Source organism: Abramis brama, assembly GCF_963993115.1.
Source record: "Abramis brama genome assembly, chromosome: 9".
NCBI lineage: Eukaryota > Metazoa > Chordata > Actinopteri > Cypriniformes > Leuciscidae > Abramis > Abramis brama.
In genome coordinates, this window is record NC_139971.1 from 26,477,660 (window position 1) to 26,501,292 (window position 23,633).

A 23,633-nucleotide genomic window follows, 5' to 3' on the forward strand; every position below is an offset into this window, starting at 1 on the left:
TAAATGCATTAACAGGGTATTTATTATATTTATTTTTCCATTTATTTTAGTGAATTCATTTCAGACTTCATTACCCACAATCCTTTAACGACGACAGTCACGCTGCCATCGTGTGTGTTCTGTTTGGTTTGTAACCACCACAGCAACGTGAGCGCGGGAGTGAAAACAGTCCTAAAACCTGTTAATTTTGAACAACTATAGAATTTACATATATATAAATATAGTTTACAGTTCCACTAATAATGAAAGCAAACGTGAAATCTTCACCCTTATATAAAACCGTGCAACAGGTAAGTGCGCAATGCCTGTAACGTAATGGATGGCTTTTAACTCGTCAAGCTTTAATAATTATTATTTCTGTTTGCATGTATTTATACTAAAACCCAAGACAAGTGGGGCAGACCGCGGGCCGAGGCCAGCAGAGTAAGTTAAGAGAGCTAAGATAAGCTTGCAAACATATTGTTTGTAGAGAGTTGTTAATATATGGTTATGTATTGATTAAATATCGCTCCCAGAGTTCCAGTGCTAAAGTTAGAGACCCTGCACGACGCGGAAGAGGAGGTGGGATAACAAAACATGATTATGTGTAGTTTAATGACTTGATTTTGCAAATAGAGTCGAAGCAGGTCTAACACTATTGAACATGTCATTTTCTACAGCATCCTGCCATAATTCCAAAGGATGCTGCTATCAAGAGTGTCACAGGAGAGCTGTCAGGCATGAGTTGGGGCTCTCCAGCCTCCACACAGTCAAAGCAGGTGCTTATTCAAGATTACCGGAAAAGTTCACCCAAAATTATGTCATTATATGCTTTTTTACTGGTACTGGTAGTTTTTTTCCCCAATGCAATTTTGAGGCTTTTGAGCTTCCTGCATGAAGCCAACTTTTTTTTTTCCACAAAAAATATAGGCAGTGTTTAAATTAGGCATCTTGTGCTTTTCCCTCCCAGTGTTTTTCGTCCAAGATGAAAGACTCAATTAAAAATCACATGCCTGCCGTGGATCATGGAGAATCACTACAGCTGAGCCACAGAGTCCAGGCACAGAGAAGTCCACTGTACAGTCACAAACCAAACCTGGATTCATCTACCTTCACCTCTAAAAACACAGCACAACCCATCCACAACCAGTCCAACACTGTACGGCCCAACAGCAAGATGATGGATGCGGTGAGTTTAATACTGGGTCCCAGTCCAAACAAGTGCCTCCTCACTCTTTGCCAGAAATTTTCTTATAATGGGAGACTGCAAACTCAGGTTTTTTAGCATTGAAATAATCACAATAGTAAAGTTGGATCATCTGTCCATCAGTGTATTCTTCAAAACACTTTATCGTCTGCAGTCGTGGGAAGTTGGATCATGTGCACTTTATAAGCTAATATATTTATATTTATATTTATATATATGTATATATATGTGTACCGATCAAAAGTTTGGAAACATTACTATTTTTTTAATGTTTTTGAAAGTAGTCTCTTATGCTCATAAAGGCTGCATTTATTTGATATTCATTCATTTATGTAATATTGTGAAATATTATTACTGTTTAAAAATAATAGTTTTCTATTAAAGTTTTCTTTAAAATATAATTTATTTATGCGATGCAAAGCTGAATTATCATCAGCTATTACTCCAGTCTTCAGTGTCACATGATCCTTCAGAAATTATTTTAATATGCTGATTTATTATCAATGTTGGAAACAGTTGTGCTGCTTAATATTTTTATAACCTGTGATACTTTTTTTCATGATTCTTTGATAAATAGAAATTTAAAAAGAACAGCATTTTTTTTTTTTTAAATAGAAATATTTTGTAATATTCACTACCATTCAAGTTGGGGTCAGTCATTTTTTTCTTTCTTTTTTTGAAAGAAATTAATATTTTATTCAGCAATGTTAAATTGATAAAAAGTGATAGTAAAGATTTATATTGTTAGAAAAGATTTATATTTTGAATAAATGCTGTTCTTTTTAACTTTTTATTCAACAATGAATCCTTAAGAAAGTATCACAGGTTCCAAAAAATATATATTAAGCAGCACTTCTGTTTTCAACATTGATAATAACTGAGTATCAAATCAGCATATTAGAATAATTTCTGAACTGGAGTAATGATGCTGAAAATTAAGTTTTGCATCACAGAAATAAATTATATTTTAAAGTGTATTAAAATAGAAAACCATTATTTTAAACCGTAATAATATTTCACAATATTATATATATATATATATATATATATATATATATATATATATATATATATATATACACACTGCTTTAAAAATTAAAAAGTATAATTATTTGAAATGTAAATATATAATTTATTTATTATTATTTTATCCACACATGTATTATGTTTCCACACAAAAGCAGTTTACTTGGGCAATTATGGCATTGACTTTCATTCAGGCCAAACATTTTCTGGCAGTGTTTCTGACCAGAGATTGTTGTCTCCCCCTGGAGGAGGGTGTTTGTTAAGCTCCAGAAGTCCTGTGAGCATGTAATGTGATTGGATGATATATTTGTGTGTTTGTGAGTAGGAGGAGCTTACCGAGGAGAGGAAACTGCAGGCAGTAATTGAGCAGGTTATGGTGGACCAGCTGTCGAGGTCAGTATCTCACTCGCTCTCCATCTCTCTGTTCCATTTTTGTCAGTCTGTGGTTAGTAATAACGTCGTGAGGGTTCTCTGATACTCACGCAGGGCTGTCATTAGCGATCCAGAACAGAATGCTTCGTCTGCCAGTCCCACGAGTGTCCCACCACGCTACAGGAGAACTCTTCACCACACTAAGTAAAACCCACACACATATATGACTCAGATACAAAACGCTCTTTCTCCCCTTCTGTCTCATACTCATAGGTTTGGAGAAGGTCACAGTGGTTATGTCCCCACTTATATTTTTTGTTTTTGTATTTTTATAGTATGTATGTATATATATATAAAAGTTTTTGCTTAGAAAAGCTCTATTATTATTATTCCATTATTGCTCATACTTGGGGTTACTGATTTGAACAAACCAATAACCATCGCATGTCAGCGTGCAAAAAACCCACTCAGAACACCCTCACAACCACATAGCAACGCCTTTGCAACCACCCACAAGCACACAATAATCGTGATGGTAAGTTTTGCAAGTACCGGCAAGACACTCACGTTTTCTTAAAGGGGTCATATAATGGTACATGCACTTTTACAAGTTGATTGTACTGAAATGTGTGTTGGCAGTGCCTGTACACAACCATCATAAAATGATAAAAATCCATCCAGTGTTTTTTTTTAAATCTTATGTTTTCCCCCGTCTCAAATCAAGCCGTTCGATTTTATGACGTCACAAAATCGACGCCCCTCCCACGATTGTTGATTGACAGCAGCGTTTCAACACAGACCCGCCCTCGCTCATGAGCGAGCTGTCAGTCATAGTCCGTGTGGACCGGCGCGGTCATTGTTGATATGCTGGAGCACTGTCTATGAGCAGAATGGCGTCTAAGTGATTGTGGTGTTCTGTTCTTGGGTGTAATAACGAACACAGCAGTCATTTTGATGTTCCTAAATCCGAACCGCTGAAGACGCAGTGGCTCATTTCACACACCAGACTGCTTTACAAACGAGGGTCAGTAACGTTATAAAGCTGGTTTTGCTAAGAAGCTGCTCCTGAAAAAAGGATCGGTACCAACTATTCGTGTTCCTGCTGCACCTCCAGAAGAAGAAGTGAGTGTAAAGTTTTATTAACCTTTATATTAATATTTATATTAATCTTTGCAAATCGCTAGCACGCTTCACGATGAATGCGGCTGTTTACACTCAGGGTACATTACGGCATGTTTTCTATGTACGACGTTCTCAATATAATTCATAATCCCACGTTTATAATGAACAACGTGTTATGGTTATTGTGGTATTGTGTTACGGTGTACGCACAGAACAGAGGGGTGGGGTGAGCAAAGCTCATTATCATTTAAAGACACATGCACTGAAACGGCGTGCTGAAAACAGAGCTGTTTTTGACCAGGTAACCAATTTTTAATTAAAGTATATTACAAACTTTTAATTTAGACCCTAAAGAATCATATTAGCTTGTACAAAAATGGCATTATATGACCCCTTTAAGAAAATGTAAAAATTTAAATGTTATATAATATCCAATGAACTATTATGTTTTTTAAAGAAAGAAACTGAAAATAGCGCTTGCTGACATTTTGCTCCCTTTGATAAAACTGTGATTTGTGATATTTAGGTTTTTGTTTTGTATCTACAGGGTAAAAACTCAGATGTCTTTAACGGAGAACACCTTATCCAACAAGCTCTGTTTTCAAGCCAGGATTTTATCAAGGTAGTTATAGTATTGTGATGGAGATTCAACTATTATTTTGGTGTTTTATTTTGTAATGCGTGTGCGTTTGATATATAGGTGTGGACGTGAGGCTTGCCGAAAACTGATTGGCTTCTTTTTCACATGTGACCAAACACTGACCGTGTATGAGTACCGAAATTTTGGGAAAAACAGGTCAGGCTATGATGCTTTGCATTTGTACAAATACAACACATCACTGTTTGCTCATACCACGTAATTATTTTCCCTCCAAATGTAGGTGTTTTTGTAAAGTTAAATGTTAATCGAAACTCTTTCAGATGGAACGCGTTGCCCTTTATCGCTCGTGGTGTGTATTTGAACAGAGGGAGGCCGTACTGCCTTCAAGACATCTCACAGGTTCGACACTCATCATCTTTCACACACTCGCCGAATAAGATTAATTCATCAACACTCTGCCTGCATCTCCCAGGGTGCCGAGCTTCATTTCTGTACAGACGACCCACACCTCCCCCAAAGTCTGAGACAGCAGCCGTGCCTGACTCTCAGAGTTACTGATGTGGATGACACAGCCAAGGGAGCCCTGCTGTATGTACCACTCACACACATATGTACATGAGTGCACAAGTTAGAGTACAGAGTGTTTTTTTTGCACAGAACTCAGTCTGGGGAAGGTCCACATTGTCTCTCTGAAGAGGAAATCAATGATCGAAACACTCTAAAGGCAATTCAAGGTTAATCCTTAACACGCATTCGCTCTTGCACACAAACATTTTTTTCAAATGCATCAGCATTCATCCAAAATGTCCACCCACACATGAGGTATGTCATTTTTTATGTTAAAATTAGGCTTATTTTAATCAAATTATATGTCTCTTATGCTCACCAATGCTGCATTAATTAGATAAAATACAGTAAAAGGTAATAAAAACAATTTAAAATACAGGTTTTCTATTTTAATATATTTTATAAATGTAATTTACTCCGGTGATCATTACTCCAGTCTTTAGTGTCACATGATCCTTCAGAAAAAGTTTTTGTAGAAATTGTTATTTTTAAAGAATAGAAAGTTCTAAAGAACAGCATTTGAAATCTTTTGTAACGTTATGAATATCTATAAAAAAAATCTTACTGACCCCAAACATATGAATGGTAACATATATCAATATTTGCTATATGCTGTGGGTTCCCTAAATGATTATAAAATATATATTAAGATCATTAAAGAAATTACATTGTGTCAAACAAATAAATAAACATGTTGAACAGACAAAAAAATTGGCTTTAAAAATCAATATATCTGAGCATCTGAGCATCACATTTTAAGATTTAAAAAGCTGTATCGAATTACCTGAAATTACACACTTCACCTTAAAGTGACCTTGTACTTTTGATGGCACATTAATCATTAACCAGTCACAGTAAGCTTGACAAGGAATCCAGTGCTCTGATTGGTGGATGTTTTTGCAGGTGCAGTGCGCGATCGGCTGAGGGGACATGCGATCCAAACCCTAATCAGTCTAGTTAGGGATCTGCAGAACTTAGATATAAAGATTGATAGTGTTCAGCAAAAAGTTCTGCTCAGACAATCTCTGATGGAGCAACTGTGCCTTACTCAACAGGTAAAGAGAAAAAATCTCATAAAACATGTTTCAAAATGTAAAAGCTAAATTTGTAGCAAGTCAATATTTTCATGTCCTGAAGGATATCTATCTGAAATGAGACTGTAGGAAAGCACCAGATGTTGATGTAGAACATAATGTGAGAGTGTTGAGCCGTTACATTAGCGTGTGCTGTGTGTGACAGGACTTCGAGGCGGTGTGGAGGATTGTGGGTCGGCGTGCAGAGAGGCGGGTGCACCCCGCTGATGTGATGCGTGCCGTTACTGGGGAGATGAGCGAGAACAGAAAAGCCGCTTTCCTGAAGGTGACAGACCAGCCGGACTGCTTTCGTCCTCCAGAGGACGCCGTCGAGCTCTGTGAGTTATTGAATTTCCATTTAGGCCATTTGCTAACGTTCCTATCTTTTCTCTGTTTTTAGGTTTATGTAAAGCTTGACCCAAATAAAACCGGCTCCATCTTCCTGAGCGATATTGAAAAATTCTATAGAGGCAAGCAAGAGTCTGACGCAGCACACGGTGAGCCACTGATCATTTAGTCTCTTGCACACAGGCAGCGGCAATCGAAGTCATGTTCAGTGTCGGTCAATATTTCATGACAAACAATGAATGTATTTCCGGAAAGGCTATATAGTTCACTTTACAGATACACTTATAAAGGCAATGAGTAAAACAAACTCACACATGGGCAACATGGATGACTGATGTTTATGAAGATAATACTGTATCATTCTTATTTCGGACTGTTGACAGAAGCCGTTCCGAACCCTGACGTTCTGGCCTTCGTACGGGAAGCAGGAAAGGTCACCAAGACTGTGTCATATGCCGAGTTTGAGGACTATTACGAGGGTCTAAGTATTGAAATCTCTGATGATGAAGAATACATCAACAATCTGAGAGCTACCTGGAGTATATGAGACTATCTGTCCATTTTATAGAATGACACTTTCTGAACACGAGTAAAATATTGAGCTTTTATGAACTACACACTGTAATATGTTTGTTATAGGTTTTGCTTCGTTGCAGCTTAATGTAAAGTCACTTTATATTACTCATATTAATAGCCATTCATATTGCAAGATTTTACTTCTGAATTGACAAAATGCTTTAGCTTCGACATGATACAATGTAAAATACTGATTAAAATAATGGGGTCAGTACTTTAATTTTTTAAAGAAATTAATACTTTTATTCAGCTAGGATGCATTAAATTGATCAAAAATGACAGTTAAGACATTTCAAATAAGTGCTTTCTATTCTTTAACAAAAAAAATTCACGTTTTCCAAAAAGATTAAGCACGAAATTTGATTTGAGCATCCAAACAGCATATTAGAATGATTTGTGAAGGATCATGTGACACTAAAGATTGGAGTAATCGGAGCAGCCTTCATGTGGAAAATTTTAACTGCTGCGTGGATTGGCACATGCTAACAAGTTTTAAATTATAAATTGATGTTTAAAAATATGTTGTATTGATTTTATTCATCTACCATAATATATGTACATATACGAACCTTAATATGAAAGGCTATGCAAAAAAAATTCACAGATAAATCATGTCCAATATGGACATATATGCATGCATGGCATCAAAAGTCAATTTGTGTCTGTTTGTTGAAGCTTTCCCTCTGTGTCAATGGCCATTAGACAGTCCATTCCCAGATCCATTAGAGTATGTGTGCGTATAGTCTTCCTCAGAGCCCTCCTCATTCTCTTCTTCATCACTGCGCTCATCGCCCTTTAGCTGAAGAGAAAGAAAGAGAATTAATCTTGTGCATTAAAGTGTATACATGTTTTTCTACCCTCTACCAAAAATGATCTAAATCAGAATATCAACATGTGAAAAATCTTATTTGAATAATAACGAATACTCACATTGCCGAAGAGAAACTTTTTGACCATGCGGAGGATCAGGGAGGCCCAGAACACGTGCAATAACAGCAGCACCACAAGCATGACGTTAAAGAAATAATAGCCGAAAAAGGGTTCAAACTGGTCCAGAGGATACACCCACGTACAGTGGATCAGCCTGCACACATGACATGGACACACAATTTAACCCTATGTAACCATACAATCTCCCACACATTTATCTCCATCACACACTTACCAGAAAGGGAAGATGATGAGTCTGGTTACCATGAAGACCAGAGCAAACACCACAAATATACTGTTGCAGATCGTCTCCCATCCAGCATAGTTAAACATCTTAGCAGACTTAGAGAAACAGGTAAACAAAAAGCTTTAACGCAAAAATACCCTATATACATAAAAAAAATTATGGATTTATGGATTCTTTAATGAATAGTAATTTCAAAAGAACAGCATATATATAAAATTCTTGCTGGCTTTATTTTTTGGGTGATCTTTTCTTCCACTTTTTCACTCTCTCTCACCTCGAGTAGGACATCAGATGTGTCATGGACCAGCATGACCAGTGTGCCAATGCGGATGTAGTTTGCACACCAGGAGAAGGACAGCAGAGTTAAAGTGGCCCAATGATGGACCAACTGCTCCTTAAAGTCCTACAAATAGATAAGAGATATGTCTGTCAAGGTTTATGGAGCTCTATTTCTCTCTCTTTAAGATATGGCCATTTTAATATATCAGTTATTTACAAATCTCCAAAAGCATATTATTTTAATAAATGCAAGACATTGGATTCCATTTATTAAACATTAAACTGCATGAAACATTGCATTATAATGACTTGTGTAAAGTAACTTGCTGACTATGTTATGACATTAATAGGAGTGCTACCTGCAGGCTAGTTGATAAAGAGTGTTTGTTTATGACCTTGATGTGACCTTACCGATCTCATATTCATCTCATTCATGCATAATCTTTTAAGTGATATAGATAGGTAAATACTCATAACTGATAAGGTGAACTTGAGATACTGATAATGGTGCATCCTTACCTTCCGTTTGACGTCTGCAGCCACACTGAACAGTAAAGAACTATAAAAACTCATCTCGATGATGTAATACCAGTATTGAGAGTCCAGCAGTGACTGTACACACACACACACACACACACACAAAACAAACATATTTAAAAACCGCCATACAAACATGCCTGCACAAACACAACCCTCCAGGAACAACATGCAAATATTCAGACTGGTTTTCACTGTGCTAAGTTAACTTACTCTTTTAAAACACTATAAGAAGGTAACGTTAGCGTTTTTAAAACTTCCTGTTACACTTACTTGTTTGGGAAATCCTGCCCACACTTCCCGTAGATCATAAAACCATGGTTTCTGTTGCACAAAACAATATAATTAACAGTTTATTTATTTCTATAACCAAATAATTCCATTAAATAAAAGAAAGATTTCATAGTTTATAAGCGGTTAGGATTTTTCAGTGATTCTTTCTCCAAGTTATATCGTTGCGCCATTAGATGGCGACAAGTAAGTGTATCATTGAATTGTTTTGATCAACAGATTAGTTAAAAAAATCGCCCCCTGTGCCCTTAAATAGCATCGGAGATCGAATACTTCCCTAATATTTAGTATGCGAAAAACAGTATGCAAACAGAGTAGTATGTCCGAATTACGGGAGAGGATTTATTTTTTTATTTTTTAAATCCAGCATTTATTAGCTTCTTGTTTCAGATGAAGAGATGTGTTTAGTTTATTTGTCTCATAGCTTTTTTTTTCTTTCTTTTTTTTTATGCTGAAAACGGGAACATACAAAAGAGAAAGCATACATCACATAATATCAACCAAAACAATAATAAAGGAGACAACAGCAAAAAAGAAAATACGGGAGAGGATTTATGAATGGAAGTGAAGCAACTCAACTGACGCTGGTAGGTCATGTGACACAGTGACAACATGGCGGATGTAGTACGTCCGAGAGGTGTGTACCTATGCAATATTATATGCCGTTTTGTAGCATAAATAGCGCGAGTAATATGTTCACACTGAAAATTCCAAAACGAAAAAGTGCACTTTAAATATCGGATGATGCACTTATAAATTACCGGAAAAATAACTTTATATCTAGTTCATATACTACACGGCTGAGTACATAGTATTAAGTGCATAGAGCATAGTACGTCATTTGGGACACAACACATTACTATTTTATTCAATGGTCGAGAAGTAAATTCAAATATAGTACATACTCAGTACGCAATTTCAGACACGAATTCATTCGGCAATGAATCAAGCAGTGAATCACTGATTCATTCACTCACCGTAGCCTACTTGTTCGAACACTGATTCATTGTTGCTCAGAGATAGTCAAGTGTTGCTTTGCTTTGGATCCATCCGGAAAAAATTAGTTGCTGGCAATATTGTGTTTTAAATGTAAGTTTCATAAAAGCAATATCATGGCTGCTCACACTCTGTTGGTCTGAAGTGATAACCTGCACTTTTGCACATGACATTGTTTAATTATAGGCTCCTAAAAACAACAAATTGATTAATGTGTTCTTCGTCAACACACAACTCTGTGTGTGTTTGGGTGTGTGCAGGGCCTGTCCATGCCTGTTATTTGTGGACCAATTATGGATCTTTCTATCAGGATGGAGCTGTTCACAGGTGGGAAAATGTTCCTAATTACCCCTCAGGCATTTCTCACAAACACACATGCTGATTCAATGTCTCTTCTGAGAATCTCTGCATGTGCTGTAACACACACACACTTACACCCAGCTGTTTGGAGGTCTTTCAGGTGTTCAGATACAGTCCGAGGTCTGTATATACAGCAAAAAACACTTACATCATATAAAGCCAACACGCCTCCGAAAGACGAACACAGATAAAAGGCAAACCGCCAGCTACAAAAAAGAAAATACTCTTGTTAATAACAAATATGCAAGTTTGAAAAAAGGAAAAGGTCAAATATGGTCAACACAGATGAGTCAATAATGAAAGTTTGTTTAGTGTGTGTAAATATACCTGACTTCTTTGAATTTCTTTAGTACTGCAGGTCTGTCTTGGTTCCTCCGTATGCGGAACCAGCGCTCCACTTGCCTTTCCGACCAGCCCAACTTTTTACACACACCTTTTATATCCGCCTAATTACATGACACACACAAACATTCCTAGACACATAAACTTCATATGTCAGTATGTGCCGGCCTTACATGTACTGTACCAGCGAATAGGACATACTGTATGTTTCTATTAATGATGCTTTAACACTTTTGTTGAAGCCTGTTTTTATATATAATGCATTACAAAAGGAATTCTTAATCTAATCTAAAGATATTTGTTACGCCTTATAAAATACATATTGTAGTAGGCCTATGTTATGTTTTCATAAAAAACTCAACTACAGTTATAATACATTATAATGTACCTACACATGGTCGCAACTTTAAAGAATCTAATGTATATTAAAACATAAAATTTAGTTTGAATCATGTTTTAAAACATACTGTTTATGTTCAAGGCTTTATTATAATGTATTGCCAATACTGTTACAATAATTAATGAAAACATTTAACGTATCATAAGGAATAGTATTATAATTTATATATAAATGTTTCATTAAAGGTAAATCTTATTTTGATTAAAGATTATGAAAAATTATGTGCACAGATAAATCATTAATAATAAATACTGCAATATTCCATAAAAAAATAAGTTTTGATTTCATGGTGACTTTAATTGTGATTCCCAATGTTTTATAATTATTGTTATGATTGTCATTTGAAGAAATATAAGTCTGAAAATGAGATTTTTTCACATTACAGTAACAAAATTTTAACTAATCTGTACTTTTTGCTTCACGGGACACCTGTGCTTCCCTCTACATACTATTTATCTACTTGTGCGTTCTAACATGTAACTGTCATGTGTGGTCTCATCTGACAGTTTAGAAACTTAATAGTATTGTGGTGAACTAAATAGAGATATTTAAGTATTCTAATGTACAATTTAGGAACTATTGCTTAAACATGCATTGAGGAGAATATGTCATGTGCTTCTGCCCTATTGATCACCACCCATTTTCCTCAGTGTTGTAGAACTCAAGAAGACCGGTCTCGAGTCATTTTTTAGGTCATGATCTTGTCTCAGTCTCGACCGCATTTGTACTCGGACTTGTCTTGGTCTCAGACTAAGAGGACTCAGGATTTTTACTAAATTCAGTCATATTACTAAATTGCCGGTGCATTATTTGATTTATTTGTTAACATCATTACTGAGATTGGATGTAAATCTTCTTGTTTCAAATTGGATTTCTTTTGTTACCAATGTGCTGGGTCAGAAATCAAAAAGGGTGATGGTGAAAAATGTCACCAACATTAAATACAAAAGGCCACAAAATTCAAGATATGATTGCAAAAAAAAGTCTGCTTGTATGAGATCTTGATTTTTACATTATAACATATGATATTAAGTAATATCACAAGAGCAAGAGATCTGTTTTCACAAATATGTGCACAATTGCAAATGTGATATTGAGTATGAGATATGCAAACGTTGAATAACATTAATCTCAACATTATTTATGCAGTTGTAATTGTACCAATTCAGATGCAGCTTCTGTGCCAAAGATGAATTTAGTTGTTAGTGATTTCATTTGATTGGTAACAGCTATATAAAGTGTCTTATTATTCTAATTGACTAAATATTGACTAAATACAAGACATTCAGTCATTTCCAGGCAGTAGATGCGGATCTTTTAGATGAATTTGAGGAGTGTTCCATTTTATTGTCTGTATATTTAAACATCATAAATAACTTTGCCTCCTTTAAAGGCTTTGAGAATCTTATCTGTTACTACTGATAATTTTGAAGGCAAGAATAATTGTAACTTTCGTTATCTAAACCTTTAGGTCAAATCCTACGTTTTCATATCAGTTCTAAAAACGACTTTTACCCTTAAAGAATAGGAGGTTAAAGAATAACAACAACTTAAAAGCGTTGGATAAATAATTGAATTATGCGTGTCATCCTTCAACTGCTGTTTGTTCTGATTATTGATACAATCTTAAAATGAAAAACTTCTGATTGCTTCAAATTATTTGAATTAATTCAACACAAAGTAAAAAAAGAATCTTAATTTTCTTTACAATTTTTTTTTTTTTTTTTTTTTTTTGGAGTGACGTGATCTGGACCTGTTCCAGATTAAATACATTTAAAAAGCACAGGCTTCAAGTAATCAGATCGCTGTTCAAGTGATGTGTTTGGGATGTTACCTGTATTGGATGTTTAGAGTGTGTTTTGTAGTATTCTTCCAGCACTGGATTGTGTGATGCTCTCTTGCGATTTTTGTCTCTAACCCCAAGAGCCTCAGCGAGTGGCACCGCGATCAGCCTATTGAATGAGGGGAAGGCAGTGAAGGCACAAAGAGTGATGCCTTCTCCTGCTGTTAACCAGAAACCGTTCACTGCACTTTAACAAATATAAGAACGCATAATGTAAATGTTTTTTTGCTCAACTGGCTTTACCAGCTTCAGTTTTGCTAATGAACAGCATGGATATACGAGTCCACCAGAGCCAAATGAGCAAAAACCAGACGAACAGCTGGTCTTTTCAATATCATTTAGCTTGTGTGTGTGTGTGTGTGTGTGTACCTTTCATATAATGCCCTTAAACCTAGCAGCAGTACTGCTACAGGTAGAGTGACGTACAAGTGGGACACACGGGCGTAGACACACCCCTCACTGTCCTCTAGGTCCGCCCACGTCACTGGCCTCGGCAACCACAGCCGATCCCACCAAAACCACTCGCTGAGCATCGCCCTGTGAAAAACACCATCTACATTTATTCATTCAGCAGAAAGAAAGAAAGAGCAATCTGGAGGTTGTAAAGCAATAGTCGTTGAAATGATTTGAATGGAACTGAATAGAATGTTTGGGTCCGTTTTTCCACACTACTGTAATATGATACCTCACTCCCCGAACACAAAAGAAAAAATGAACAGACACCTGCAAAATTTACTGGAACATTCTGTGCATTTAAACGTGCTCATCACATGTGACGTGTTTAACAGTGTCAGAGACTATATTAATGAAATATAGGATTGACATGCAGATATTCAAATATACAATAACATGCAGAAAGAGTGTGTGGCTGTGTGAAAAAGAGTTTTGAACAGACAGACAGTAGACATTAGTCTATCAAGTCTCGCTGGGAGTATCCAAATCTGGACTTACGTAAAGTAATTCAGACTCAGTTTTGAGTGTAAGTGACTCAGTCTGGAAAGCCGACAGCTAAATGGAACAATGGTATCTAGAGTATTAGTAATAGTATAAATACAGTAACTTGAGCTACACTGTTTTCGCTCCTGCTTGAATCAAGAATCTTGCGCTTTTGTCTTCTGTGTTATACAAGATTTATTATTTTTTATCACACAAAAGACAAAAGCACAAGATTCTGATTCAAGCAGCATTTTGTTGGAGTGAAAGCAGTGTAGCTCAAATTACTGTATGTATTCTTATAGTAAGTATTGACTGTTTATGGTTACCATGACAAACAGATGCACATAACATGCCAAAAACTGAGAAACACATGCCAAACAGAACGAAATCCATACCTTCTTTTGCTCTCAGATTTGTCCTTTTCTAGATTTCACACACTTCTCTCTCCCCTTCTGTTGTAATTCTGTTCACACACACACACCTTTAAGATGATCCTCCAGAGTTGTGCCCAGTCCGCTAGGTACTAACAGAACAAGTGAACTCTCTCACTCTCTCAGACACACACACACACTTTCACCGCATACCTCAACCCCCCCCACAAAGAGCTCATTGAACCGCCTGAGAGTGTGTGTCTTGAAAGAGGGCCAGAGAACTGGATATGTGGGAGGGGCCGCAATCACTTCAGGTAGATCGAGGCAAAGAAAGGCTGTTAGAGAGAGAGGACATGAACCTTGAAATATTGCATGCTCTAAACAGGTTAATGACTCACAAGGTGAATAAGAGAAATGTTCAATTTGTTCTGACATTTCTTACTTGCAGTGTGTTTTAGTTCTTCTTTACATTAACGCACCTGGCAGATAAGCTTTTATTCAAAGCGACTTACATGGTTTTATTCAAGCTATACATGGTTTGTTTTGGGGTTTTTTAATCAGTGTGTGCATTACCTGAGAGTCGAAACTGTGACCTTGGTGTTGTTAAGGTCATGTAATACAAGCGGAATTACAGGAAAACTCTGCTAACGGTTCTCAATAACTTGTGAGTGATTTGGTAAGAAAGCATCACTTACACTAGTCGAAATCCTACAGGAATGTGTACAGGATTCCTGCTACATCATAATTTTGAAACAAATAAAAATTATACTTATGGAATTTACAGGATTCCAGCACAAAACGAAACATAGATCTTTTAGAACACTGTAGCAATGCCCATGCAGGACATTTTGACAAAAGGAATTTAAAGAAAATTTTTAAACTCCTATAGCGCCTCCTGTAGGATTTATTTTAACTGTACATACTACTAGGAGCGAGACAGTTACAATGCAGTACTTTTCAAAGTATGCTAATCAAAAGATCTTAAAGTGTGTAAAGAATTCCAATCACAATTTGGAACCAATACAAATATATTCCATTGGAAATCATTTGAATCAAACTGAATTTTTTTAAAGGATCCTAATGGATAATTGTGCAATCTTTCTCAGAAAATGTCTTACTACTGCAGAGATAAAGGAAATCCCAGTTTTATTTAATGATAACATTTTTGGTGTGTGTTATGTTGTAATCCTATCAGTATTCTTTAGAGTTAGTTCCAAAGTATGGTCCAATAGGAATCCTGTACACATTCCTTTAGGATTTTGACTACGGTTAGGGGTGGTTGATTATGATTTCACTTTTTAAAATTTATTTAGTGTGTAATGTTGCTGTTTGAGCATAAACAACATCTGCAAAGTTACGACGCTCAAAGTTCAAAGCAAAGGGAGATATTTTCTTATAAAGAAATCACTTTTTAAGGACTACAACAAATGGCTGGTAGAGACTACACAACATTCCTCCCGGGTTAGTGACATCACTAATCCGAATATTTACATAAACCCCGCTCCCTGAACACGATTTATAGATTATCAACAGAATATGCTAATCAATGACTAGAAGATAACTACACATTAGCTACATAAATTCATCAATTAACCATTCAGAAATGTTGTCTACATGTTGTCACTTCTTCTTGAGTCTCTCCATCTTTGTCTGATTCCGGTTTGAACATAAAAGGTTAAAAGTTTTTTTAAATTCTCAGTGCATGCTATGTATACTATGTAAGGTAAAAGGACACGAGCTCTTGAAGCTCCGCCCTCTTTGCCAGGAGCAGCAGCTCATTTGCATTTAAAGGAACAGACACAAAACGAGGCGTTTTTTCTCACCCTCAAAAAGTGTCAAATGTAACATGCTGTATAAAAATATCTCTGGGGTATTTTGAGCTAAAACTTCACATACTCTGGGGACATCAGAGATTTATTTTACGTCTTGTGAAAAGGGCATTATACCACAATGCTTTTTAAAGGACAACTCCAGTGAAAAATGAACCTAGGGGTAATTAACACATGGTTACTGAGTCGATCGTTGCTTGGGATGCGTTTTCTTGAAAATCGAATGTAAAGAGTTTTATCTTTAAAAACAGATTAGCTTATAACACTAGTATATGGGGAAGATAGTTTATAAAGACAGTACATTACGCGTTTACAGACAGGATCCATCTTGGAAAACAGTCTCAACTAATCGAGTCACAAACGCCGTGCTACGTTAGATTTCACAAACGTAATTCCTATCAACAAGCTCACTTAGCACGGCGTTCGTGACTCGATTAGTTGAGACTGTTTTCCAAGATGGATCCTGTCTGTAAACGCATAATGTTCTGTCTTTATAAACTATCTTCTTATTAAACTGTCTGTACACTAACAAAGTTCTCAATGCTTCGGTTTGCATGTAGGGACCTTCATTATGCTACCGTGTTAGTGTGAGGCTATTTTGAGCCTTGTTAGTGGTATTAACTAGCGATTTACTTTTACTTACTCTGTTCCCCATATACTAGTGTTATGAGCTAATCTGTTTTTAAAGATAAAACTCTTTACATTCGATTTTCATGAAAACGCATCCCAGGGAACGATCGACTCAGTAACCATGTGTTAATTACCCCTAGATTCATTTTTCACTGGAGTTGTCCTTTAATATGTATCATAAGAATAAAACTGAACTTTTAAAATCAGAGCTTGTTTTACTCTTAGGACAATTTCTGTTGAATCCTTTAGGATTGGTTCCTTTAGACATTTCCTTAAGATGTCCTTTCCTGTATGTAGTAATGCAGTACAGAAGAAATCTTAATATTGCAAAGGTGTATGATATGAATCACTGGCTCCACCTGTGTTTACTAATCAGAGCGTGACTGACTGGATATCCTGGTCCTTTCTCACTGGTCCAGCCCTCACTACTGCTCTTGGCGTAGGTTTGCTGTCTCCATCTAGTGGTGGTCAACAATACAGCATTTAGATAGTCAGTCAGTATACAAACCGTATACAACACAGGGGTCAAGGTGTTGGCATGATCAAGTTAGATGGTAGATGCCGTAACTACAGCATTATGGTCTGTATATACTTCCAAAATGTTCAGCGTGTAATTTGCCATCGGTATTTTTTTCAGAGGGACGAAATGCATGTTTCTTAAATATTTTGTTGAACATCAATAAGTGTAACAAAATAAAACGTGTTGGAAACATGTTTATCACATACTGTCTTTTCACTGTATTATTTTAAAGATTGGAAACACAATGAATGAATTGTAAAACGAAACATTTATTATTATACTAAAACATTATTTTCAGGAACCAGGAGGGGGTGGGGCGCGCGCGCGCTGCTCAAACAAGACTCTGATAAGTGAAGCAGCAGCATATTAATATATACATATATCTCCCCTCATCAGGTATGAATTACATAAAAGGACTGAGAGTATGTTTTTTAATATGTAAGAGTTTAAGAAATGTTAACTACATTGTTTAAAGTGTTTAAGTTTACTGTTATGATGGACATGTAAAAGTTCGCTTCAAGTCACGTCTGTGTGCTGCGTCACGCGTGCTAGTTACACATTTTCATGCTAGTGATGGAGACCATGCGGTCTCAGAGAAAATACGCAATATTAAAGTCCACAAATAACATGTGTTTTGGTGAAATAATACAATGAGTAAGTTGTAAGTGCCAAATAACTGTGAAAATGAGTGTTGCTCACGTCACATCTACATCGTCAAGCTCAGTTTGAGTCTGCGCAGTACAGTCAGCCGTCAGGAAGTGAGAGCTTCTAATTGACTTCACTTGTCTCCGCCGAATCCAATGTGGTCGCTGTGTCCATTTCTTTTACTGTCTATGGTGTTTTGCAGCGGTAAGAATCAAAACGATTCCATTTACACCTGGTTACATATACAAATGTGTGTGGTTTTTTTTGCGGATATAAATCCGATCTTCAATTCCCGCTATAGATTTAATGGAGTGCACGTCACCGAAAGCAACAGTTATGAGATACATTATTTTATTGATCATCAGCTAAAATTTCTGAATCAAAGCCCGCAATAAGAGAAAGCGGAAACAGCCCTGGTAAGATCATTTCGTTTCTTTACATTTAATGAAGATGATTGTGTGTTAAGCGTCTTACTTTCACTTTGATTTGCGATAGCACGTTGATTCTCAGCTTCTCATCTGCGGCGATGCGTGTTGCAGTAGCGTCGTCATATCTGACTAAAACATTACATATAAGTTAGCCTATAACACGCTCTCACATGTTTATTTTTTAATAAACCATATTCAACAACATATAAAAATGAAATAATCTTTAGAGTAAAGCCGCAGCCATCATTACCAAGCGCGAACCATTGACAGTGAATGAAGCGAACTTAGCCTGCAGGCTGTAGTGTGACATGCGTAAACCAATGGTGTAAACATAATCATAGATGACGCGCCACGGGTTTTTATTTAAAAGAAAGAACGTAGCTTATGTTTGTATGTAGGTCTAGGCAATTTATTTTATTGCATTTGTATTAGTTGTTTGAAGAGTTAAAAAAAAAAAATCGGTCGGTCTTAACGCATTTTACAACCGGCAAGTCGGTCGGACTAAAAGGGAAAATAAATAAATAATTGGGTCGGTACTAAATTGACAGGGTCGGTCGGGTTACGGCAAACAAGAATATTTTTAAGGATGGCCTCAACCTGTAAGAAATCGAAAGGACATAAGTAAGTTACTCGTTCATTCAACTTTCGACCTATAACCCATGTTGAACTTGCAAAACCTACAATAAAATCTGAGATTTCTCAACGGCAATCGGGTGAAAGAGACACATTTAGCCGTCTAGCCCCAGACTCCCATTCAGTCTGCACTCGCCCGCGATCACCTCCAGTGGAATTCTAATGGAACTGCAACCAAGATCGATACAATAGGGCTAATAGGAAGTGCCAAGGCTCTCCGTAGACGGGCTCTGAGTAAGGTCCCATGGTGGTCAACCGGAAGGGGAGGGACTTAGGCTCTCTATTGCGTTCAAGAGATCAACAAACATGTCTGTGATTGGCTACATTTCTTACCGCTGCAAAACACCATAGACCGTAAAAGAAATGGACACAGCGACCACATTGGATTCAGCGGAGACAAGTGAAGTCAATTAGAAGCTCTCACTTCCTGACGGCTGAGCGTACTGCGCAGACTCAAACTGAGCTTGACGATGTAGATGTGACGTGAGCAACCCGTCTGTCTTCTAGTAGCTGTGCCAAGAGAAATCTGAATCATTCCCTTCCTAAACTTGCAGAGACAGAGAGCGTGAGTAGGAAGTGTCCATGAGCTAGGAGCAGGAGAAACTTTTGCTAAGTATTCTGATTAATTACTTTGTCATTTTGCCTCCACGTCCCCCCGATTGCGCGCAAGCTTCTCCTCCTGTCCATACGGTAATCTCTCTACTGTGCGACAGAGAGTTGCGTGGTTATGACGCGATCGTTAGCCTATTTTTACAAAAATTGCATCTACGGGGCCATAACGTAAGATACAAGGTAATGGAGCCTTTTATACATTTTCGTGTTTCTTTAGAAATAAATAATGGACAAATGGAGTCTTTAAACACCTCAGATGTAAAGTTATTCGCTGTCAAAGTGACGCCAAAATGAATGGGAGTCAATGGAATGCTAACAGCAGGTGATGGTCCGCTAATCAATGGCGGCGCCCGGGGAAGCTTCAGTGTTTTATGAAACCCTGCCCCCGTGCAAAACACGCTGTAAATAGGTAGCCTACAAATGGAGTGTTTGCCAAATCTGTTTCATCAATATTATATTATAATAGTATCTATTAGTACTTATTAATTTTTTTACCCATATTAAATAAATTTTAACAAAAAAATGTTGTGATCAAACATTAATTGGCGGACCCCCGGTTGTTATAGAGGCTATAGCAACATAAATCGGCAACAAATACATATTTTTCCATTTTTGTGCATTTTTTTTCCAGTGCCAGTTTTTCAGAGGCTGCAGTAATCTCTAGCTTCGAGATGGTAAATAAAAAACTAACAAACAAAAAAAACAAACTTCTTCCTTTCCACTTTTTATTATGAACAGTATTATTTTTCATTATAATATCAAAATATTTCAAAGTTTATCAATATTTCTAGAAATACTGTAACATGGACATGAATGTTCTATGTGAATGCTGGTTTGTAACTGTTTTTAGCTAATGGATCCCTGGTAGCACAACGCATATCATACACACCTGCCACTCAACACAGATTTTAATACACAGTGGCCAAGCCCACACTGCAGCTAAATACAGTTGTCACTCCAGTTGTTTTAATAGTGCACCCCAAAATTTTAAGTTTGTTTGACATTCAAGCTGTTGAATGGCTTCAGCATACATTGGACTACTTTATGTTGCTTTTGGTACTTTTTAGATTTTATAAAGTATAAATAGGCTAACCATTCACTTTCATTATATCAATCAACAGAACTTCTTATTTTGTGTTCCAGGGATGAAAGAAAATACTGGTTGGAGTGACATCAGGGTGAGTAAATGATGACATAATTTTCATTCTGGGTGAACTAATCTTTTAATCCTATTCTGTATACACAGAATTTGGTTATTAGTGACAACTAATAATGTATTAAAAATTACCAGATGCTAATATTATTTTGTGGAAAACAGAAAACACCAAACAGGCTAAAATATTTGGTTACAGTTGTGAGACATCAACTATTGCTTGTTTTGTGTTGTAGGATTGACACCTGCATTTCGTACACAAATGCAACGATAACTTAATTAATTCCCGAAAGATTTGCAGGTGACACTTTAAAAACTTGGCAGTGTGCACGTGGCCAGTGTGCATTCATTTAATGATTTAAAAGTGATGATTGGGTCTAAATGCCTGAAAACCTCTTCACAGTGAATATAGCATGCTTTACATTAGCTTTAGCTGTACTAGCATAGTGTTTAAATGGGATTTATGTAAAACACTACAGTGTATTTGCAATGTACATTGTAATTGGCTTTGCAAGTCTTATGAATCCATTACAACATCACATTTTTTTTATCATGCTAACCGCCAAGCTACATGCTAACTTCATATGGATGAGACACTACAGATGTTGCCACCAAAGACAAAAAGACAATTCCACAAACAAGTTGGCTCATTTTGAAGCTGAAATATTATTTTAAGAAGTTCACATTTAGTTATTATTCTGGTTAAGTACATGTTAAAAACACCATGAAATGAAAGTTCCACTTGCTGAGTAACAAATCAGTATGGACTGCAAAGCCCTTTGGCCCATATTCCTAATCCTCTCTCTCTTCTCACCAGTTCTTTTTGAAGATTTGGATGAGATTTGAAGTGTGTGTGTGTATGTCTGTATAAGTGTTTATATGTGAAAGAGAGAATGGCAAGTCACAGTATAAGACAATGTTTAAGAGTCATCAAGCCATGTCAAATGGCTCTAGAAGAATAGCAGAATATCCAGAATGCACAAGCCGGATTGGCTGCACTAGGTCCACCAATAATGAGTTGATGATTCTGTGCAAAAGGAGTTCCATTTGTCAATAAACCGGAGTAGTACATCTTGTTAGCAACCAAGTGAACCTCCGCCAAGCCATCAACAATTGATCTACATCCAGAGCTACCGAAGATGCTCGTTCAGTCATCAATGAGAGTCAAAGATGAGTTGTTGATGGCATGGGTTGCCTGGCACTGATCGGGTGCAAGGTGCTAAAGAGGTGGAGCGTTTCTCCACTTCGGCTTGTCACACTCATACGGGAGAGTTACGTTTGAGATCACTGACTGAAGGTGGGATCTGCTGACTGAGGTTTGTGAAGGTGGTGGAATGGCTAGGTCTGGCTGACGTCTCCCCTGGAGTCTCTGAGCCTCTATACTTCAGAGGAAGAGTCTGGCATCGGCCCTTAACTTTCGAGCCTGGATCATGAGGGGGAAGCCCTTTCATCGAGCTTCCTGTTAGCTCGGGTTTGGAGGGAGGCCGTGGTAGTCCTGTTGACTGGCTGCCCACGAGCTCTGGTTTCGAGGGAGGACGTGGCAAGAGTGTTGAAAGGCCACTAGCAAGCTCTGGTCTGGACGGTGGGCGAGGAAGTGCTATCGAAGGGCTGGACGTGAGCTCTAAATCCAGTGAATCAGAGACAGATGTTTGGCTTCCAGGGGGCTTGGTTGTAGACAGAGCTCTTGGGACGTTCCAGGAGAGTTCTATAGGAGATGGAGGAACTTTCTGGTCGAGGTGTGTGAATGTGGAGGAGTGGCTGGGTCTGGTTGCACGCTCTTCAGCTTCAGGACCTCCAGGCCTTGGTGGAAGTGTTCGGCAACGGCTCTTAGCCTTGCAACTTGGGTCTCGAGGTGGAGGTCCATTCGAGTCGAACTCCCAGTGCCGTGATAGTGAGCTGGTTTTGATTGATTGAACGGACTGGTTTGAACATGCTGATGGTGTGGTGGGCGATTCATCATGACAGGCTATCTTAGACAGGGACTCTGAAGTTGAATTGAGACTTTCACAGGTTGAACGTTGAAGTTTATCATCAGGTAGATCACTGGTGGATGCTATGGGTTCCTCTTCTGATTTTTCCTCAAGCTCTTCCTCCTCTTCGTTGGTCACCCGAAGTTCTTTCAGCTCTTCATCTGACTGGCTTAGCATTAACCCACTGCAGACAGGCAGCTCCTCCTGTGATCCTTCCTCTAAAACCTTAATGACTACATCAATGTTAGCAGTCGTCAGTGGGTGAGACTGAGTGCATTGCTTGTCTGTCTCCTCGGAGAGCAGAAGATCCATTAGGAGTGTTTTCTCTCTCTTCAGCTGCTCCTTCAGAGAACGGGGCACGTCTGGGACCAACCATGCCACCAGCATACTGAGGAACATGGCCAAGTTCTACAATACAGCAACATACAGAATCAAACATCCAGTCCACTATTTTAGGAATATTGTGTAAAATACAATTTAAGCTCTAAGTAATTTTGATTTGTTTCTCAGTTTGCAAGAACATTAGACTTTGCAAGTCCAACAGACTTACAGTGGAAGTCTGTTGGAAGCATTAAAGTCAATCATGAAATCAAATTTGACAAGTCTTATTTTTATGGAATATTGCAGTGTTTATTACAAATGATTTATCGGTCTAGATGCGAGGACGGGACAACCTGTCACTCACATGAGATCACAGCATTAGAGAAAAGTCGTTTTACTCGGATATGTCACAATAGGAAAGAAAATACCATTGCAACTCCCGTTTCATGCCGACTTCAATCTTGTCAGTGAAAAGTTTGACGACAAAGA

The 23,633-nt window shown here is 37.4% G+C and overlaps 3 protein-coding genes across 5 annotated transcripts in view; 1 reads left to right on the plus strand and 2 right to left on the minus strand.

Moving 5' to 3' along the window:
• The first annotated feature begins 95 nt into the window (after positions 1 to 95).
• caps2 (calcyphosine 2) lies at positions 96 to 7,514 on the plus strand. 2 transcript variants are annotated; one of them, XM_084124529.1, is made up of 16 exons: positions 108 to 290; positions 389 to 423; positions 516 to 561; positions 660 to 758; positions 950 to 1,168; positions 2,538 to 2,605; positions 2,699 to 2,788; positions 4,254 to 4,328; positions 4,407 to 4,502; positions 4,628 to 4,706; positions 4,780 to 4,895; positions 4,965 to 5,041; positions 5,778 to 5,929; positions 6,114 to 6,233; positions 6,348 to 6,444; positions 6,679 to 7,514. In XM_084124529.1, exons 1-16 carry the CDS (start codon positions 243 to 245, stop codon positions 6,840 to 6,842), a joined length of 1,581 nt encoding a protein of 526 aa, XP_083980655.1. In that variant the 5' UTR covers positions 108 to 242; the 3' UTR covers positions 6,843 to 7,514. The 2 variants fall into 2 exon arrangements, with proteins under 2 accessions (XP_083980656.1, XP_083980655.1); XM_084124530.1 differs by lacking the exon at positions 2,699 to 2,788 and having other exon boundaries at positions 96 to 290.
• On the minus strand, positions 7,098 to 14,640 carry cers3b (ceramide synthase 3b). Of its 2 annotated transcripts, none has more exons than XM_084124531.1 (11): positions 14,428 to 14,640; positions 13,466 to 13,633; positions 13,088 to 13,205; positions 10,839 to 10,957; positions 10,660 to 10,717; positions 9,138 to 9,188; positions 8,847 to 8,939; positions 8,323 to 8,451; positions 8,037 to 8,143; positions 7,802 to 7,955; positions 7,098 to 7,670 (listed from the first exon to the last, which is right to left on the minus strand). In XM_084124531.1, exons 2-11 carry the CDS (start codon positions 13,627 to 13,629, stop codon positions 7,560 to 7,562), a joined length of 1,104 nt encoding a protein of 367 aa, XP_083980657.1. In that variant the 5' UTR covers positions 13,630 to 13,633; positions 14,428 to 14,640; the 3' UTR covers positions 7,098 to 7,559. The 2 variants fall into 2 exon arrangements, with proteins under 2 accessions (XP_083980657.1, XP_083980658.1); XM_084124532.1 differs by having other exon boundaries at positions 13,088 to 13,257; positions 14,428 to 14,631.
• Positions 14,641 to 20,413: 5,773 nt separating this feature from the next.
• The window catches only part of ano2a (anoctamin 2a), a 34,840-nt gene continuing 31,620 nt past the window's right edge, over positions 20,414 to 23,633 (minus strand). Inside the window, exon 27 of the mRNA XM_084125011.1 lies at positions 20,414 to 23,231. Within this exon, the coding sequence (XP_083981137.1) occupies positions 22,113 to 23,231 (1,119 nt within the window). The 3' untranslated portion in view covers positions 20,414 to 22,112. The remainder of the gene's footprint in view (positions 23,232 to 23,633) is intronic.